The sequence below is a fragment of the Symphalangus syndactylus genome, chromosome 8 (genome assembly GCF_028878055.3).
Source record: "Symphalangus syndactylus isolate Jambi chromosome 8, NHGRI_mSymSyn1-v2.1_pri, whole genome shotgun sequence".
NCBI lineage: Eukaryota > Metazoa > Chordata > Mammalia > Primates > Hylobatidae > Symphalangus > Symphalangus syndactylus.
The window spans coordinates 78,396,698-78,418,402 of record NC_072430.2 but is presented as its reverse complement, the minus strand read 5'-3'; the positions used below and the strand labels follow the sequence as shown (position 1 = coordinate 78,418,402).

General features: G+C 37.0%; 1 protein-coding gene across 7 annotated transcripts in view; it reads right to left on the bottom strand.

Moving 5' to 3' along the window:
* Positions 1-907: 907 nt before the first annotated feature.
* SCRN3 (secernin 3) overlaps positions 908-21,705 on the bottom strand; it is a 33,387-nt gene continuing 12,589 nt past the window's right edge. For 6 of the 7 annotated variants that reach the window (XM_055289779.2, XM_055289783.2, XM_055289781.2 and 3 more), the window contains 3 exons: positions 12,255-12,417; positions 10,193-10,367; positions 4,834-7,174 (listed from right to left, as the gene is read on the bottom strand). In XM_055289779.2, the coding sequence (XP_055145754.2) occupies positions 7,004-7,174; positions 10,193-10,367; positions 12,255-12,417 (509 nt within the window). In that variant the 3' untranslated portion in view covers positions 4,834-7,003. Of the gene's footprint in view, positions 2,896-4,833; positions 7,175-7,243; positions 7,303-10,192; positions 10,368-12,254; positions 12,418-21,705 lie in introns of those variants that run through there. The other variant, XM_055289784.2, reaches the window with a different exon arrangement.

The window sequence follows — 21,705 nt, the reverse complement described above, 5'->3', positions numbered from 1 at the left end:
TTGGGAGGCTGAGGTGGGCAGATCACTTGAGGTCAGGAGTTCGAGACCAGCCTGGGCAACATGGTGAAACCCGGTCTCTACTAAAAAAAAAAAAAAAAAAAAAAAAAAAAAAAGAAAGATAAAAGAATACCCGGGTGTGGTAGTGCATGCCTGTAGTCCCAGCTACTTCGGAGACTGAGGTGGGAGTATCCCTTGAGCCTGACAGGCGGAGGTTGCAGTGAGCCAAGATCACATCACTGCACTTCAGCCTGGGTGACAGAGCAAGATCCTGTCTCCAAAACAAAAAACAAGCAAAAAAAACCTAGAAGCACTATTTTTTTTTTAAAGTTTGTCTTTTCTTTTCTACCCAAATTACTAATCTATGCCATTAAGGAAAGGAGTAAGAACCTCCATATGTATTATTATCTCCACAGTCCTTCTGCAGAAGTACAATCTGATCTTTAACTTTTATGCTACAAATAATAATTTGAGCAGATTAATTTGAATTTTATCAACAAAATTATTGCCATATGGTGTATCATTTCTGTATTTGAACAAAGCATCATAATCCAGGATAACTCTTCTACTTTATTCCCTGCAGTTAAAAAAAATAAAAACTATATAGTTCAAGCCAATATTTAAAAATTCTAAACCTAGGCTTGGGCATGGTGGCTCACACCTGTAATCCCAGCACTTTGGGAGGCCGAGGCGGGTGAATTGCTTGAGCCCAGGAGTTCGAGACCAGCCTGGCCAACCTGGTGCAACCCCATCTCTACTAAGAACAAACAAAAAAACTTAGCCAGGTGTGGTGGCGTGCGCCTACAATCCCAGCTACTCAGGAGGCTGAGGCAGGAGAATTGCTTGAAACCAGGAGGCAGAGGTTGCAGTGAGCTGAGATTGTGCCACTACACTCCAGCCTGGGTGACAGAGTGAGACTCTGTCTCAAAAAAAAAAATTCTAAAGATTACATTAGAATTCAGTCTTTTTAAAGTGTCCATGTATAAAAATATATAATTTTTAAAATTACTAAATGTTGCCTTCTCTCTTAGTCTATTATTTTGGCTACTATAACAAAATATCATAAACTGGATAGCTTATAAACAACAGAAACTTATTTCTCACAGTTTTGGAGGCTGTGAAGTCCAAGATTAAGGCACCAACAGATCTGGTGTCTGGCAAGGCAAATTTCTGGCTCATAGATGGTACCTTCTTGCTGTGTCCCCACATGGTAGATGGGAAGAACTTGTCTCATCGGCCCCTTATAAGGGCATTAATTCCACTCAATAGGGCTCCACCCTCATGACCTAATAACCTCTCAAAGGCCCTACCTCCTAATACTAACACATTGAGGATGTGACTTCAACTTTACATTTCTACAGGCAGAGAAGGGGGGGCTGTGTAAATTCTTCCCATCAGTACTTGAATGTTCATTTAACAAATATTTATTGAGCATCTAGCATGTTCCAGACACAATCTGAACACTGAGCACACAACAGGGGGAACAAATATGATTCCTGTCCTCATGGAGCTTCTATTCTCCTGTGAAAAACAGATGTTAAACATGATTGAGGATTAGATTTCAACACATGAATTCTAGGAGGACATAGACACTTAGACCATAGCATCTTCAGATAAACTTTATCTTCAGTAAATTAAAGAGATCTATTTAGATGACCTTTGAGCATCTTAATTATTAGATGTCAGTGCTAGTTTAACTTATTTTAAACGTTTCAGATATTTATTTAATTATACTTTTAGTGTCTCATATGTAAAAAAGTTATTTATAAAATAATTTATAGGGTTAGAGTCATTGCCCTTTTAATGCAACAAATAATTTTTTAAAAACCTGCATGGGGGCCAGGCGCGGTAGCTCACGCCTGTAATCCCAGCACTTTGGGAGGTCGAGGCTGGCGGATCACGAGGTCAGGAGATCGAGACCATCCTGGTTAACACGGTGAAATCCCGTCTCTACTAAAAATACAAAAAATTAGCCAGGTGTGGTGGCGGGCACCTATAGTCCCAGCTACTCGGGAGGCTGAGGCAGGAGAATGGCGTAAACCCGGGAGGTGAAGCTTGCAGTGAGCCAAGATCACGCCACTGCACTCCAGCCTGGGCGACAGAGTGAGACTCCGTCTCCAAAAAAAAAAAAAAAAAAAAACCTGCATGGAAGCCTAGTATATTTATTAATAACAAATAAATTATTTAGTGTACTATTAACCTATACCAATTTTAAGTTGTGATTAGGGAATGGGGATGTTTTTAAGCTGAACTGTCTTGCTGCGGAACTTTCCTTTTTTTTTCCTTTTTCCATATTATGACTCTGAATGCTCAGGGGTAAGCCTAAGGCCTCATTGCTGTTACCAGGAGATTTTTCTAGTTACAGTAATAAAGATGTTAATTCACATGCATGCAGACAACTGAAACTCAAGTGAAGAATTTGTTTGTGAACAAGTCATACTACTTCTGTTATTTGCACGAATGGAATCTGCAGTATCTTTTTCCATGGGAGACACTAAAAGAAAACCCTGGATCAGAATGATCTGCAGTTTCAGATAATAAAGGCTTTTAAGAGACATTTTTAGAATTAAAAATATGCTAATTTTATTAAATGAAAATATTTGTAACTGTTACTTTCTCACTGACAAAGCAAGTTTCTCAATAAAATACCTATTTTAACTTGCATTGCTGACATCTTTTCTTTGAGTAATCTGAATAATGCAGAAGCCATCATAGAGGTCTTTTCTATATGTTCTCAATGTTTTCTTAAATAGGTTTCCTGAGTTCTATTCTTCATGACTCTGGGCTCTGCAAACAGGGTTTCCCAATTACGCATTCTATAAACACTTTTATGAATGAGTCAATATGACATTGAGTCCTTTTCATACATTTCATCATTTCCAATATGTAGAGTGACAGCTAGAAAAAAAGATGATAAAATTTTGCTTAAAACCTATCTCTTTTTCTTCAGCATAGTCAATTGTTTTCTTAACTCTCAATGAGTAACTCCATGCCTAGCTTGTGCTTAGCTTTCAATGTTTTTAGACTAAGACAAAGTGTATTTGGCATTTTGAGAACAACGATTAATGGTCAGTAAATTTCTAAAGCAAGAAACATGTGAAACTAGTGTTTTATATGTTTGTTATGCAGCAGAATACAGCTCTTAGTGTTTACCCCTTCATATCTCATCATGTAAAATAATTACTTTAGGCCACTGGACATAGGTAGTCCTGTCATGAGTGATGGCTGGAAAAAAGTTCAGCATCATAAATGTTATCACCATTCTTCAAGAAAAGATGAGATTATAAATTTCTGCAATTGGTATGATAAAATAGGTTGAATTAATTAATGAAAAAGAGAAAACATTAGCTCTGTAGACCTGTTTTGGGCAAATTTTACAAGAAGAAACTAACTCTCCAAAATTCTAGGCTACATAGTTATTTCTAAAGCAAAACTTTTGGCTCATGATTAACATATATAAACTGGTGTTCTCATCAAAGATCAAACAAAATAGCCTTGTCTAGAATACTCATATTATTCCCCTGGCTTATTAAGTAATGGTAAATAATACCAGTATCTAAGAGGTGACAGGTTGACCTGAGACTTATCAAAGGATACCAAGTTGTGCAGATAGATTGTCTAGCTAGTTTCTTCAACTTTACATTTCTACAGGCAGAGAAGAGGGCTGTGTAAATTCTTCCCATCAGTACTTGAATGTTCATTTAACAAATATGTATCGAGCATCTAGCATGTGCCAGACACAATCTGAACACTGAGCACACAACAGTGGGAATAAATATGATTCCTATCCTCATGGAGCTTCTATTCTGTGAAAAACAGATGTTAAACATGATTGACCTGTGACCAGGATCATGTGTGCCTCCAAGAGTATGTAAGAGAGACCTTCTGGTGTGAGGAAAACTCCCCTGAGGAAGTCATGTTTTAGCAAAACTCTAAAGGATGTCAAGTATTACTAATATAAAAGGGAGCACATGGAATGAATAGTGCGAGCAGACAAATACGGCCATGAGGAAGGCACATTCAAGGACATGAAAGAGCAGCATAGTAGGAACCCAAAAAAACAATGGTTGAAGATGTAATAAGATATAAATGAGGCAGATCAGTAGGATCCCTTTGGTATTTAAAGAGGTTTAGGCTGGGCACAGTGGCTCATGCCTATAATCCCAGCACTTTGGGAGAGCAAGGCAAGTGGATCACCTGAGGTCAGGAGTTCTAGATCAGCCTGGCCAACCTGGTGAAACCCCGTCTCTACTAAAAAATACAAAAATTAGCTAGGCGTGGTGACAGGCACCTCTAATCCCAGCTACTCGGGGGGCTGAGGCAGGAGAATCACTTGAACCCAGGAGGCGGAGGTTGCAGTGAGCTGAGATTGCAACATTGCACTCCAGCCTGGGGGACAAGAATGAGACTTTGTCTCAAAAAAAAAAAAAAAAAAAAAAAAAAGAGTTTTAGACTCAAAAATAAGAAAATAAACAGCCTAAGTCAACAATGGGCAAAAGATTTGAACAGACAATTCACCAAAGAAGATAAACAGATAAAAGCATGTGAAAATGTCCAACACCATATATCATCAGGGAATTGTAAATTAAAACAAGATACCATTACACACCTATTAGAATGGCCAAAATCCAAAATGCTGACAACAATAAATGCTGACAAGAATATAGGGCAACAGAAGCTCTTATTCATTGCTGATAGGGATGTAAAATGGTAGCCACTGTGGAAGACAGTTTGGCAGTTTCTTGGGAAACTAAATATACTCTTACCACATGATCCAGCAATTGTGCTCCTTAGTATTTACAAAAAATTAGTTGAAAACATGTCCACACAGAAATCTTCACATGGATGTCTACAGCAGGTTTATTCATCATTTTCAAAACTTAGAAGCAACCAAGATGCCCTTCAGTAGTAGTATATACAGACAACGGAATATTATTTAGCACTAGAAGAAATGAGCTATCAAGTCATAAAAAGACATGGAGGAACCTTAAATGGATTTTACTAAGTAAGTTAAAGAAGACAATCTTAAGAGGTCACATACTGTATGATTCCAATGATATGACATATGGAAAAGGCAAAACTATGGAGACAGTAAAAAGATCAGTGGTTGCCAGGGGTTGGAGGGAGGGTGGGATAAATAGGCAGAACACACAAGATTTTTAGGGCAGTAAAACTACTCTGTATAATACTATAATGGTGGATACATGTCATTTTATAATTATCAAAGCCCATAGGATGTACTACATCAAGAGTGATCTCTAACTTGAACTATGGACTTTGGGTGATAATGTGTCAATGTAGGGCCATCGATTGTAACAAATGTACCATTCTGGTGCTGGGATGTTGATAGTGGGGGAGGCTATGCATGTGTGTTGATAGGGGCTATATTGGAACTCTGTACTTTCTGTTCAATTTTGCTGTGAACCTAAAACTGCTCCAAAAAATAAAGTCTCTTTTAAAAAAGAGTTTTAGGAGGGGAATTCATAATCAGATTTAAATTTGTAATAGATTGGCTGCAGTGACTCATGGGTGGAAATAAAGAACAAAAATGGGTGTAGGAGAACAGTTAACACAATGGTCTAGCTAAAAGATGGTGCTAGTTTAGTCCAAGGTGGCAGCAAAGGAGAAGGTGAAAACATGCTGCCCTTAGAGAGGGAAATAAGATTCCCATAAGTGTAATGAACTGTTTGCCCTTAGTTTCCTCACCTATTAAAGGAGAGAAGAGGAGTATAGGGGTTAGAAAACAGCCTATCACTGAACCAAACTTAAGGCAAACAGAATCAACTGAGTACTTGAGTCAGACATCTTGTCTTTTGTAATGTCAACCCTATATTAGACAAGAGCAGTATCAGGCAGACGATGGTATTTATGAGAGAACTTTGAACACATAACTTTCTGAGCAGTCCTTGAATATAAAGACCCACTTCTTTATTAACCTAATTGTGCTGATAGTGACTAGTAAATACGATAATGTAACCAAATACCAAAATGGACATTCTAGAAACTCAAAAATACTTAGTGTAATTTTCAGTTAGATTTTTCTTTTGTTTATATTTGCAATTTTGAGTCTTACTTGGTAATCTTTATGTAACCTAAACAATGTTTTATAAACTTTAGGAAGATATTACTCATGTATAAAGTTCATAATATATAATGCATTATAGTGTTCAAAATGTTATAATGTTCATAATATACTAATAATTCTATTTAATTACCACTACCTCATTCTTGTTTCTGTTTTCACTGAGTGAACAGGAGTAAACAATGAGAGAGATTTTAGACCCAGAAACAGTATATCCTAAGGTTTTGGTTCTTTTATCTTATTCTCTAATCTCCCAAACAAGCTCTTCTAAAAATATATCTTATTAACGTAAAAGCCTATTGAGGAGAATGACCCTAAAAATGCTAGACAATCAGAGCTACAAGCTCACTGGTTAGCCAAGTCTTCACAAAGAGCATGTTTGAGTTTAACAAAAGTGCATTTGCAGAACTAATATACTGTATTGACAACGTGTAAATCTAGACATTTTTCTTGTTAGAGCTGGTTAATATTTGCCTAAAGCACAAACAACTTACCACTTGAGATATTTTTCAGGACTAACGAAAAATCTGCTTTCTTGATGTAACTGACAAAATGATTTGAGGGTACTACATAATTATAATAAATATAAATCCATGCATCATTTTAATGTTTCATTCTTTATATATAATTGAATACTTAGTTATTGTGACAAAAAGTTGCTATGGCTAAAGAAAATAATGCAAGTACATCACCTGAAATAACACCTGTATCCCATGATAAATGAATCCAATTCCAGTGCTGTTTTCTTTCTATTTCAGCAACACTATATGTAGTTTAATAGTCAAAATAACACTTGAATACTATCCAAGAATAATCAGATCTGCTCAAATTAGGTTTATATAATTTACCAAGGTGATAGACTCCGACTTTGAAGATTACTGACCACTGATCACTAAGAACTAATATTAGCTGACCACATGATCACTAAGAACTAACATTTGACTGATAAATTTGAATTTCATCTTTTGTACACTGAGGAAAGAGATTAACAATTTTCTCAACATCAAGATGCTTGTTTTGAAGGATTGATTCCATCTCTCTGAATAGTTCTTTCTCCAGTTTCCTCATGTTGTCCAACATTATTTTGGCTTTTTCCTAAACAATTAAAAATGTAAAGATAAACACATATATACATACACATAAATCTAACCAAATTCAACCCACCTCTACAGATAAGGTTTGTTCATGCTGGCTTCCAATTGTGGTTTGGTTCCCTTCTTGTTCTTTAGAGACAGAAAGAATGAAATGAAATTCTTTGGGAAAATCATTGCTCTAGATTGAGTTAATGCATGAATACCAAATTATTTTTAGTAGAAAAGACAAAAACAATTATAAGAGTAGTTTATAAGTAAAAAACCTAAAAGACAACAGGACAATAGAAAATCTCATATGAACTGTGTATGTGGAAGGTTGCTGAAAACTGAGGTTGAAATATTTTTATCAATTTAGATCTTTTACATTTAAAACCAATATTATCAGATTAATAAAATAGAACAATAATGTTCAGGAAAAAATCAACTAAAAGAAGACATTTCCTCTACGACTTCATCCTTATTTCAATAAAGAGAGAAAAAAGGTCCATGATTCTTACAGAAAGAAGTAATTTTTAAATTGTTGATGAATCACCATGATCAGTTATAAGGTACTTATCTAGAGAAAAAGTATGTAAGAAAAAACTTGGTCAGGTGCAGTGGCTCACGCCTATAATCCCAGCACTTTGGGAGGCCATGGCGGGTGGATCACGAGGTCAGGAGTTTGAGACCAGCCTGCCAATATGGTAAAACCCCGTCTCTACTAAAAATACAAAAATTAGCTGGGCGTGGTGGCACGCACCTGTAGTCCCAGCTACTCGGGAGGCTGAGGCAGGAGAATCGCTTGAACCTGGGAAGCGGAGGTTGCAGTGAGCCGAGATTGCACCACTGCACTCCAGCCTGGACAACAGAGTGAGACTCTGTCTCAAAACAAATAAATAAAAAGTTACTAGAAAGTGAGCATAATTTTTTTTTTTTTTTGAGACAGAGTCTCATTCTGTCGCCCAGGCTAAAGTGCAATAGCACAGTCTCAGCTCACTGCAACCTCTGCCTCCCGGGTTCAAGTGATTCCCCTGCCTTGGCCTCCCGAGTAGTTGGTATTACAGGCGCCCGCCACCACGCCTGGCTAATTTTTGTAGCTTTAGTACAGACGGGGTTTCGTCATGTTGGTCAGGCTGGTGTCAAACTCCTGACCTAAGTTGATCTACCCGCTTTGGCCTCCCAAAGTGCTGGGATTACAGGCGTGAGCCACTGCGCCCGGCCTGTGAGCATAATTTTTAAAATTTGAACCATTATGGGGTAGAACTCTACAAAACAAATAACCTTAACATGGACTTCAGTATGAAATTGTATGCAGCTTTTTAATGAGGAAACACCACATTTCATATTGGTGGGAAAAAAATGGATTTTGTCTATAAATGGTATTGGAATAATTTGTTACCTTTTTGGAAAACAGAGTTAAAATCCCTACTTCATGAAATACACAAAAGTAAATTCCAGATGGACTAAAGAACTAAATTTTTAAAAAACATATATATGCTAGAAGCTATATTTATATTGAGGTGAGGCAGGCCTTTTCAAACGTGAAATCAAGGTGCCTTAAAGGAAAAGACTAATAAATATAACTGACTAAGTTTAAAATTTTTGTCTGACAAAAAAGTTAAATGTCAAACAATAAACTGGGATAAAATTTTGCCTTATTACAAACAGTTAATATTCACATATTTTTGCCTATTTAAACCAAAAAACAAAAATAACCCAAAATCAATGGAAAAATAGCCTAAGGGAAAAGATAGACAAGTAATTTAAAATAAAATACTCATGACCGATAGACATAGGAGAAGGTTTTCAATCTTATTAGTAATCAAGAAATGTAAATTAAAACTACCAATAGGATTGACTCTCTCTAACACACAAAAGTAGTTATTTACAGAGCCAGGACCAGAACCCAGCTCTTTTACTCTTCTTCCCTCAAATTCCATTATCTTCCCACTACTTTAAGCTGTCATTCGACATCTTATGATTTTTAAGTAAAGCCTAAAATAGTTACAACTTTAGAATTTTTATTTAAAAATAAAAAATTTAAATAAAAATAGGAAGTCTGGCAGAGCTTGTTGCTTTGAGCATAAGTGAAATAGGTGAGGGGAAAAAAAGGCATAGAAACAATGCCAACACTGCAGACAAAAATAAATAAATTATTACCTGGAGGAAAATTCATTTAATCCGTTTCACTGTGGACAGAATGTAAATGTATACGCCTTGACAAAGTAAAAGGAATTATAGGCAAGAAAAACCAGGAGGTAGAAACAGACAAGAAAAGATTTAAGATGGTTATGTTTTCTTTCATTGCAGGGGGTCAACAGATGGATGGCTTTAGGCAGCCTTTCCATTCCCTTCTTATCCTTTATTTTCCTTTAGCGAGCTGAATAGGTATAGACATTATAAAATGACCTAACTATCTATACCAGAAAAAAATAAACTTATTTCTAGAGAAGAGATTTTGAGTGATATATTGCTCTTCTATGATGCTCACATTTTAAAATAATGAGGATGTATCACTTCTTAAAAACTAAAACTCATTATTATTTTAAGTCTCTGGGGTTTTAAGTCACTTTCAATTAATTTTAATCTGGGTCTGTATCATTAAGAACATTACGTTAAGAAACCAGGTCAACTGCTCTTTGGAGGCTTTGTAATTTTTGGTGTGGGATATATACTAAGCAAGTTACTTAAACTCTCCTAGACTCAGATACTTTATCAGCAAAGTGGGAATCAAAATAGTACCCATTTCATAAAGTGGTTGTGAAGATTAGATAAAATAATCCATGTAAAAGTACTACATAAGTGTTTCACAAATGTTAGCTATTATGTTTAATGTACTAAGTTTCTCTACAAGATTCCCAATACGTGTATTCACAACCACAGATAAAAATAATACAGCTCTACTATAGTCTGGGCATCTAAACTATTCCTAAACCTATTTCTTATAAGAAGGGAGGAGAGCTGATACTCCAAAGTTCAAAACACGGATTGAATCAAACTTTACACTTAATGATATAACGAAGAATATAATCCAGCATACCTCATTATTATTTACTACTTCCAATGCCTGTTGATGTTTTTGGTAGAGTGGGTGTCTTCTGTCAGGCTTAAAATGTGACTTCTTTTTAACTAGATCTTCAAGTTCAAATGTTGGTGAACTGGTATCCAATAGTTGTGAAATATGTGGCACAAATATGAAAGGCTTAAAAACAGATCTAGAAGGAAGAGTCTTTATTAAATTATCATGTCAATACATAAAAATATTCAGTGTTATTCTAAGTCTTCTAAGATTCTCTCTAATTAGAAGTTTCTGTTAATGATGCTACATATTAACTTGTTCCTGTCACATTAGTTATACCCATGCCTGTATTCCCTGGTACACTGGGATCTCCTTTGGGGCAGGGAACCATACTTTATTTAGTCTTGTGTTCCCCATGAACCTAACAGAGGACCTAGCACATAAACAGTGTCAGCAAAGTAATAGTTTGTCTTTCCTACTTCACATTCCACAGTTGGAGGATAAGAACAACCTTTAATGTTATAGACTGAGGATTAGGACTTGGGGTGAACATCAGCGCCAGTGTCAGTAAAGGAGGACACATGCTGGGCACAGTGGCTCATGCCTGTAAAGCCAGCACTTTCAGAGGTCAAGGTGGGAGAATCTCTTGAGACCAGGAGTTCAAGAACAGCCTTGGGCAACATAGCCAGACCCCATCTCTACAAAAAAATTAAAAATTAGCCAGGCATGGTGGCACGCACCTGCAGTACCAGCTACTTGGGAAGCTAAGGCAGGAGGATCACTTGAGCCCAGGAGTTCAAGGCTACAGCGTGCTGACTGTGCCACTGCACTCCCTTCTAGCCTGGGTGACAGAGCAAGGCCCTGTGTCAAAAAAAAAAAAAAAAAAAAAAAAGGAAGACTTGGCCGGGCGCAGTGGCTCACACCTGTACTCCCAACACGTTGGGAAGCCGAGGCGGGTGGGTCACAAAGTCAGGAGATCGGGACCATCCTGGCTAACACGGTGAAACCCTGTCTCTACTAAAAATACAAAAAATTAGCTGGGCGTGGTGGCGGGCACCTGTAGTCCCAGCTACTCTGGAGGCTGAGGCAGGAGAATGGCGTGAACCTGGGAGGCAGAGCTTGCAGTGAGCCAAGATTGCGCCACTGCACTCCAGCCTGGGTGACAGAGCAAGACTCTGTCTCAAAAAAAAGGAAGACCCAAAGGTTTTATTCCATTTTCTTAAAGATATTTTTAATAATATGAAAGGCTATAACACTAAGAGATAGTGAATATAAAATCATTTCTAAATGTAATGTGCATTTTATGAGATACTAGTGACTTACGTCAAGATAGTCTACAAAAGTATTACCTAAAATGTAACTGGGCTGGGTGCAGTGGCTCACGCCTGTAATCCCAACACTTTGGGAGGCTGAGGCAGGCAGATCTCTTGAGGCCAGGAGTTCGAGACCAGCCTGGGCAACAAGGTGAAACTTGTCTCTACGAAAAACACAAAAATTAGCTGGGTGTGGTGGCGCACGCCTGTAATCTCAGCTACTAGGGAGGCTGAGGCATGAGAATCTCTTGAACTTGGGAGGCAGAGGTTGCAGTGAGCTGAGATTATGCCATTGCACTCCAACCTGGGTGACAGAGCGAGACTCTGTCTCAAAATAGTAATAATAATAATTAAATAAACTGAAACTAGTGATATTTTAAGTTTCACATGTATTTTCTAGATATGAGTGCATAAATAAATCCTGAACAACTACATCATTTAATCTTTTTACTGTTATGAATTATCTAATATCGTATCTGAAATCTGAGTAAGAAAATCTATCTACTTTCTTTTCTTGACTATGTTAAATCTATTTGTAGGAAGAAGGAGTAGGGATAATGCATACAAGAAATTATTCACATTTCCTTCCCATAAAAAGAGAACAGTTACGCATATGTGGATATTGCAGATTAACGCCTGAACAGAAAATGTATTAAAAATTATTGATCTAGTTGTATAACAAAAATTTATCCTGACAAAATTATTAACATACTAATGACTCTATTCCATCCCCTGACTCCTTGCTGGTTTATAGTATTTTGTGGCTTCACCTCTCAGGATCAGGAGTCCCTGTAAAGAAGTGAATGCAAGGAAGGCTGGAGTCTTGAGGTAAAATAGAAACCATGCTTGCAGTGGTCAGGAATTCTCCCTCCATATTAATGCCACTTGGTTTATCTCGAAGAATTTCCATCATTGTTTCAAAAGTTATATTTCCTAGAGAAATAATTTTTAAAATCATCAAATATATATGCATATACAGATGCCTTGCAAATATGAACTGCTTTCTCTACTGATAATATGTGAGATATTAGTCTTGACATAAATTAAGAGACTGACTATAAACAAACTTTGTATCAACTACAATTAGATTCATTCCACTGTCACAAGAAAGGTATGTTATTTTAAATATAAACTACGCAAAGTCTCAAAGCCATTGTAACAGGTAAAAAAATCCCTAGAAAAAGGAATAAATAACGCAAAAATATATTCAATCCCATTGCCCTTACAGAATTTTTTTTTTTTTTTTTTGAGACAGAGTCTTGCTCTGTCAGGCTAGAGTGCAGTGGTGCGATCTTGGCTCACTGCAATCTCTGTCTCCTGGGTTCAAGTGATTCTCGTGCCTCAGCCTCCCAAGTAGCTGGGACTACAGTCGCATGCCACCATGCCCAACTAACTTTTGTATTTTTGGTAGAGACGGGGTTTCACCATGCTGGCCAGGCTGGTCTTGAACTCCTGACCTCAGGTGATCCTCCCCAGCTCGGCCTCCCAAAGTGCTGGGATTACAGGTGTGAGCCACTGCACCCAGCCTATGCCTGGCTAATTTTTAAATTTTTCTGTAGAGATGGGGGTCTCGCTATGTTGCCCAGGCTGGTCTCGAACACCTGGCCATAAGCAATCCTCCCGCATCAGCCTCCCAAAGTGCCAGGATTACAGGAATGAGCCACTGTGCCTAGCCTTTTGTCTTTAATTGAAAAGATTAAGTAAATATAATATAGTTACTGATTATTCGGATTTAAGTAGACCATTTTATTAGTAGTTTTCTATACATTCCATCTATTCTTTGTCTCTTTTTCTCTGTTCTTTTCTTCTTTTTAATTTATCAATTATTTATTACTCCAGTTCTCCCATCAGCTTATTATTTATACACTTTAAAAAATCTTATTACTTTCTCTTGATTTACTAGTGGGCCTTAAATTAATTCTTTACCACTTACCAATTAACGCAAGCAGGACCCATACAGAACTTAGCTCCAATTACTGCCTATCTTTTGTGCTATTCTAATGCACTTTAATTTCTACTGTGTTCGTCTGGGTCTTCTGAGAAGCAGATGCCACAACATGGGATCAAATATTTTAGGAGAAATGCCTGTGACAGAAAATGGGGAGGGAACCTGTAAAGCCTCGGGGAATCATCAGACTATGATACAATCTGAAGTCTGAGTTTAGTAGAGAAGGAAGAGAAGTTGGAGAAGTATCCTGGGCTGCCATGCCATCTAAGGAAAGCCTGGCCAGGCTGTCAGGGAGTCCTTGATCCAAGTCAGCCATTAGAGGAGTCCTGTGTATCCCCAGAATGGGCCTGCCTTTGTCTCCCTGCCGCTCTCAGTCACTGGCCAAAAGCATCCTGTGAAAAATAGAGCGCTCCATGAAATCCATGCACAATAGACTTTGGCACTGCAGCTGTGGCCATTGGTTAGAAAGTTATTATTTTCAACAATGTTTGTCTAGTTTTACCTATGTATTTACTGTTTCTGTTGCTCTTCACCTATTCCTGCGTACCTTGCTTCTATCTGCCTGAAGAATGCCCATTAGCATTTCTTTTAGTGCCAATTGGCTAGTAGTTCTCTATTTTATTTCACCTTTATTTTTAGAGGATATTTTTCACTAGATATACAATTCTAAATTAGTAGTTATTATCTTTCTCCATCACCTTCAAGTTGTCATTTTACAGTCTTTAGAATTCCCTCCCTTCTGTTGAAAAGTTAGCTGTCAGCTTTATATTTGTTCCTTGAAGATATTTTTTTCCTCTGGATGTGTTTCAGATTTTTCTGTCTTTTTTTCCCTCTCAGAAATCTTACTATGATGGGCCTAGGTGTGGCTTCCTCTTATTTGTCCTTCTCGGGATTTGCAGAGCTTCTTGAGGCTGTTGCTTGATGACTTTTATCAGTTTGGGGAAATTATTGGCCAGTATCCTTCAACTATTGCTTTTGCCCTTCCCTATTTTCTCTCTCCTTTCCTGTTGAGTCTCCAATCTTATGTATGTGAGACCTTTTCACTGAGTCCTATATATGCTTCTCAGATCCTTGTCTATATTTTCTAAACTTTTATTTCTGTTTGAATTGGAATCTTTTCTACTGATCCTCCAGTTCACTAATGTTTTTCTCCTGTTATACCTAATCTGTTGTTAAATCAATCTATTGGATTCTTAATTTCAGTTATAATTTTTCAGTTGTATTATTTCCATTTGGTTCTTTTACAGACTCCAGTTCCCTGATGAAATTCTCCATCTTTTCATCTAATTATTTTGAATATATAATAGTAATTTCAAAGTCTGTTTCCAATAAAGCTAATGTGTAGACAGCCTGTGGGTTAGTTTCTACTATCTACTTTTTCTCTTGGTTTTCAGTCATTTGGTCTTATTTCTTAGCATGCCTGATACTTTCCATTGAATGAACTTTTATAGAGGCTCTGCATGGTATTTCCTTTCGCAGAGCATTTAATATTCTTCTGGCAACCAGATAGAATATAGGTAGATTACCTTGATCCAGTGTTGAGACTAGTCTATCCCTCGTTTGTTCTTACTCTTCCTAAGGAGTAGCATTTCTGGGATCTCAATTGAAAGCTTAGGGGTATTTCCCAGGTACCTTCTTCTTGGCTGGCCCTCCAGTCAAATTTTTGTCCTTAAGGCCTTGTGAGACTGCAAAAAAATCTCTGCTTAGCTTTTAAGGCTCCTAGCAGCTACTTTCTGCTTGATTTCTCAGTGTCGTGTCTCATCCTACCTGCGTGCTGCTGAGAAGTTGGCAATTGCATTAAGAAACTGTGACATAGAAAGTCAAGGTCTTCTCAATGTGTAGAGTCTTCTCTCAGCCTTCAGGATCTAGGCTCTTAGTCTCTACTCTTTTGTGTACTCTTTTGGGTATTCATCCATGTCTTCCAACAACAGGGGTTTTTTCCCTCCAGATCTCATAGTTATTCTTGGAAGGAAGTTGGTCTAATACCAGCTACTCCTTCATGACCAGCCCTGTGATTTTTAACCACTCCACTGCACTATTATGCCTCCCATTTATTAAATACATCAGTCTCTTTTTACCCTGAAGTACTACCAATTTCTTAATAACAGTAATGAATGTGGTGAATCCAGGTAACAAGTAACAAGTACAGTTTAAAAAAACAAACAAACAAAAAAACAAAAAAACACAGGCCAGGCATGGTGGCTTATGCCTGTAATCCCACCAGTTTGGGAGTCTGAGGCAGGGGTATCACTTGAGCCCTGGAGTTTGAGGCCAGCCTGGGAAACATGGCAAGTCTGCCATCTATTCCAAAAAAAAAATTTAGCCAGGTGTGGTAATGCATTCCTGTAGTTCCAGCTTCTCAGGAGGCTGAGGCAGGAGGATTGTTTAAGCCCAGGAGATTGAGGTTACAGTAAACTATGATCGTGCTACCGCACTCCAGCCTGGGCGACAGTGCAAGACCCTGTCAATCACCCAATCAATCACAAAACATAGTTTCTGCCAACAGATATTTTTAGATACTTTATATGGAAATGTTTAATTATTGTATTTCAATTAGTTCTAAAGAAACAAAAAACTTTCATTTAACATGGTTGATTAAACACAGGCATCTCCTTCCTCTCTCTCAAAACCCTTTAATGACAGTAAAGGAATGAGAAAATGAAGTAACTCGTAAAAACTAAGAGAGCATGAAAAGCAAGAATCTCCCCCCCAACTATTCCCATAATTGGGAATTGAAAGAAAAAGCTCACAGCAAGCCTGTATCCAAATTGTAATTCATAATATTTCAAATTAAAACTGACTTCCATATAAAATAATCTAATGTTCTGCCCTCAGTTAATTATGCAGGCTACCAACTATTTTATGTTAATGACAACAGATTTATACAAGTCTACATTCTCTTTTCCAGTTTCTCCACAATATAGCCATTACTTCAAAATCAAGAAAAATAACTTACTGAATTTATAGATAACTTGTTACAGAAGTAATATATTTCTGTTAGTTTTGAAAAACACAGTAAAGAAGGTGCGCCTAAAAGCAGCCCTTAATATTAAAACTAAACAATAAAGCAAAAACCTGCCATCCACACCTATATATCAGGCACATAGTTTCAACACCTAGTGAGCCTTTTTAAGGATTTGATTCAAATCCAAATGCCTATAAATGGCAAGTTTTAATAAAAAACAGTGTCAGAACCATAATACTGTGATAATACAGGTATTATGAAAATATTTTCTGTATTCAAAACCTACAATTCTCAAAATGAAAGGAGGATTTACATGATCACTTGAGTAGCATAGCCATAAGTAATCCACTAGCAAGCATTGAATAAGTACTGAGACTGCAGTGGCAGGGTTCAGTAAAATAAATGCAAAACACAGGGTGTAATTTCACTGCAATTTAAGCTAGTTATTTAAAATATATGAGTGAATATAGATTCAATTTGGATATACATGCAGCACAGTTAATAGCTATCAGGTAGGGACAGTTGGAAAGAAGAGAGGTAGGCTGTTCTATCTAGAAAAATCATAGGAAAAATTAACTATAATGTACTGGTAGACAATTTTCTGTGAAAGTATTAGGAAGACCATATTCTTTTGTCAAAGCACGGAAAGCTAGATGAACTATACTTCACACTTGAGAAAAATTAAGTTTCATGTCAGATGCATCTATTCCTATAATCATGTATGCATTTCAAATCTATGATTCAGTTATTCTTAAATATAACTGAATTATTATTATGATGTAGTAGCTAACTGGCTTATAATTATTTCTATTTTTTTCTTTCTTTTGTCCAGTTACCCTAAACCTTAGAATTCTTGGCATTTTCCTCTCCATCTTGATTATGCATTGTTGTTCTTCATTTTTAAAGAATATCTGCTAAATTTATTTCCTGAGCCTTTAAGTTTATTACTAGCAAAAAGCACACAAGAGTGATCTTTGTTAAACTATCTGCAAATTACAATTTAATTCAAATCAACTAACAATACTTTGTTAATTTATTCAATACTTACTAAGCACACACAACATAATGAATTAGGTGCTGAGAGAAAAATATGACAAATATGAAAGTCCATTTTTTTCAGTTTCATAGAGAAAAGCACAAACACTGCTGGTTTCTTCATTTGTAAAATGAAGATATCTATTTCACATGGTTGCTTAGAGAATAATATAATTAGGCTGGGCACGGTGGCTGATGCCTGTAATTCCAGCACTTTGGGAGGCTGAGGTGGGCGGATCATGAGGTCAGAAGTTTGAGACCAGCCTGGCCAACAAAATGAAACCCTGTCTCTACTAAAAATACAAAAAATTAGCTGGGCGTGGTGGCGGGTGCCTGTAATCCCAGCTACTTGGGAGGCTGAGGCAGGAGAATCGCTTGAACCCGGGAGTCAGAGGTTGCAGTGAGCTGAGATCATGCTACTGCATTCCAGCCCGGTCGACAGTATCAGACTCCACCTCCAAAAAAAAAAAAATATATATATATAATTAAATCATTTAGCACAGTATCTGGCCCTTGATAAAAGCACTTACTTAATAAATGGGAGTAGGTGTTGCTGCAACAGCTACTCCTGATCTACTTTTTTTTTCTTTTTTTAAATTTTGAGTTCCGGGATACATGTTCAGGAAGCGCAGGTTTGTTACATAGGTAAACGTGTGCCATAGTGGTTTGCTGCACCCATCAACCCATCACCTAGGTATTAAGCCCCGCATGCATTAGCTATTTTTCCTGATGGTCTCCTTTTACAATAAGTCTAAAATTAAAATCCTTAGTATAACATGCTTTAGCATTTTCTACATATCTATCTACATGGGGGAAAAAGATAGTTTAGATAACCTATTTATAAAACTATAACATTAAGAAACTTTACAGAAAACTTTTCAACTTATAACATGTTCTTTTGGAAATTAAAATATAAATATTAACTACTTTGAAAACAATAATGTAAAGGCATTCTACAAATATTCTGTCAAACTTTTTCCTTTTTTATATTGAGATTGGATTTATTTAAATAGCTGTATTAGCACCAAACAACATTAATAATAAAAAGTAAAAGAAGCATATATACAGGGGAATGTACTCATAACTTCACGTAAAAAAATCCTTTGCCACTTCCTGTGTACCTGTCAATAAAAGACTGAAAATATCCAACAGCATCAGCTTTATTCTAGAGTCTTACTCTATTTTTGCTACAGGTCTGAGTTAATATCTTGAATTTCAAGTGGATAGGAGTGCCCACCTCCTAAGACTACTCCTACCCTACGCTCCACCCTCAATCACCAACACCTTTTGGGTGAAGTTCTAAACCCAGGAAGGGAAGAGGATGAGTTGTCCTCTCAGACAAAGGAAGATGCAAATCATCCCTCTGGGATGGTTAGGTTATTATCTCAGAGTAGTTGATTCTTCTAAAATGGAAAACTACACTCTTTACCCTCAAATCTTCCATCTAGCCTATCTCTACAAATGGCATTTCCAACTGTTCACTGGTTCCCAGCAGAAACCTGGTATTCATTTATTACATCTTTCTCTCTTCAACCTTCACTCCAATTAATTAAGTCCTGTCCATTCTGCCACCAAAGTATATGCCAAATCTGTCCACTTTGCTCCATCTCCATGCCACCACTGCCATTTCTGGGCTAGCTAACCTTTATGAAAATTAAAGAAAGGAGCCTCTTCTTTGGGGCAGATAGTGGGGCTGGATTTCAGCCCTACTTGCCCCCTTGTGCGGGGCATGATCTCCACAACCTTGCTTGGTGGCCCTGGACCCCAGACCAAGCCATCCTGTACTGTTGTAATCAATTCCTTAATGTTTTGGCCATACCCTCATAATAACTAGCATATAATTTGTTTAATGAATACATGAGAAGCAAATATCAATCACTGACTGATCCATCTCAGAGTACTTGCTTTCTGACTGCTTTATAGAACCATTTACCAGCCAGGCACAATGGCTCGCACCTGTAATCCCAGCACTTTGATAGGCCAAGGTGGGCAGATGGTTTGAGCCCAGGAATTCGACACCACCCTGAACTAAATGGTGAAACCCTAGCTCTACAAAAAATACAAAAATTAGCCTAGCATGGTAGTGCACACCTGGAATCCCAGCTATTCGGGAGGTTGAGGCACGAGAATAGCTTGAACCTGGGAGGCAGAGGTTGCAGTGAGCTGAGATCACACCACTGCACTCCAGCCTGAGTATTGGATCGAGACACTGTCTCAAAAAACTTTTTTTTAATAGAAACATTTTATCCTTCAAGTGAAGGAGGGTATATTAGTCACATTTTTATTAGGAGCATGACCCTTTTAGCAATTATCTGCCACTCAGTAATCTAAATAAAGCTTACTTTGCTGGAATTATTTGGAAGCAAAGGGAGAAAATACATTGGAAGTTATTTTTTAAGAGTTAGTAATAACCCAGCATGAAAATGGGAAAAGGATACATTAATAAACAACTTACAAAGCAATTACAAATTTTCAGTAAATGTAAGAATATATCTAATTTCACTAAAAAAATATTAAAATTGTAACATGCCATTTTTTTCTTATTTATTTTTGTGGGTACATAGTAGGTGTATATATTTACATGCCATTTTGCCTACAAAATTTATAAAGGTTGAAAAAAATCCTCTATTGATAAACATGTTAGAAAATGAGTACTCAAATATTATTGGCAGTAATTTAAATTTATGTAACTTTTCTGGTGGTCATTTAACAATGTGTTTCAAAAACCTTCAAATGTACATAAGCTTTGACCTGACATTCTACTTCTACAAACTCATTTTTAGAAAATAGTCATGGGGCTGGGCGCGGTGGCTTGGCCGGGTGCGGTGGCTCACGCCTGTAATCCCAACACTTTGGAAGGCCAAGGTGGGCGGATCATTTGAGGTCAGTTAAGTTAGAGACCAGCCTGGCCAACATGACGAAACCTGTCTCTACAAAAAATAAAAAAATTAGCCAGGTGTGGTGGCAGGCATCTGTAATCCCAGCTACTTGGGAGGCTGAGGCAGGAGAATCGCTGGAATTCAGGAGGCAGAGGTTGCAGTGAGCTGAGATGGTGCCACTGCATTCCAGCCTGGGGAACAGAGCAAGACTCTGTCTCAAAAAAAAAAAAAAAAAAGAAAATAGAAAAGAAAATAGTCATGGATATGAATATAAATAAGCTATAAGCATGTTATATAATTTCAATAATGAAAAACTAAAAATAACCTAAATAACAGGGATTTGATAGCTAAAGTATGATTCATACAATCAATCTTTATTATACAACGATTAAAATACTACCTAAGGGGATAACAAAATAATAGGATACTACATACCTGTTTTAAAAAATGAGAATGTTCTGTATATATTGAAACAGAATGATCTACATCATATATTGCTAACTGATCTACATCGTATATTGCTAACTAAAGTTACGTGGAGAGAAGTGTAAATAGCATGCTATTATTTCTGTAAAAAAAAAATTACATATTTGTTTCATTAAGCATATATCATCTCTGGAAGAACACATAAGGAATTGCATATGGGAAAAAAAAACTAAGTATCTCGGGACAGGGTAGGAAAGCGAGACTTCACTGTATAATCTTGTGTACTTTAGAATTTTGAATCATGTGAATATATTAATTTTTATAAGTAAAATAATATCATAAAATATTAAATGACATGGGAAGGAGTTCTACTTTCAATGTGGCTAAGTGAGCTCCTATTGGGCCAACCCTCCCGCAGATAACTATCAACTTGGGACAAAATACAGAAAAACAACTACCTGAAGGCTCTTTACAATTAACAAATGAAGTAACATTCTGGAGGAAAGGTGAAAGTTGGGAGACAGAATGAAGCATAGGGTAAGTTTATTTTTGTCATGGCTTTAGCTTGAGGGAAGCCCATGGTCAATGCTGTGTCACTCTATGCAGACAGCAATAGAAAACCTTGGTCCTTGGGAGAAAATTTTCACAACCTACTCATCTGACAAAGGGCTAATATCCAGAATCTACAATGAACTCAAACAAATTTACAAGAAAAAAACATACAACCCCATCAAAAAGTGGGTGAAGGACATGAACAGACACTTCTCAAAAGAAGACATTTATGCAGCCAAAAAACACATGAAAAAATGCTCATCATCATTGGCCATCAGAGAAATGCAAATGAAAACCACAATGAGATACCATCTCACACCAGTTAGAATGGCGATCATTAAAAAGTCAGGAAACAACAGGTGCTGGAGAGGATGTGGAGAAACAGGAACACTTTTGCACTGTTGGTGGGACTGTAA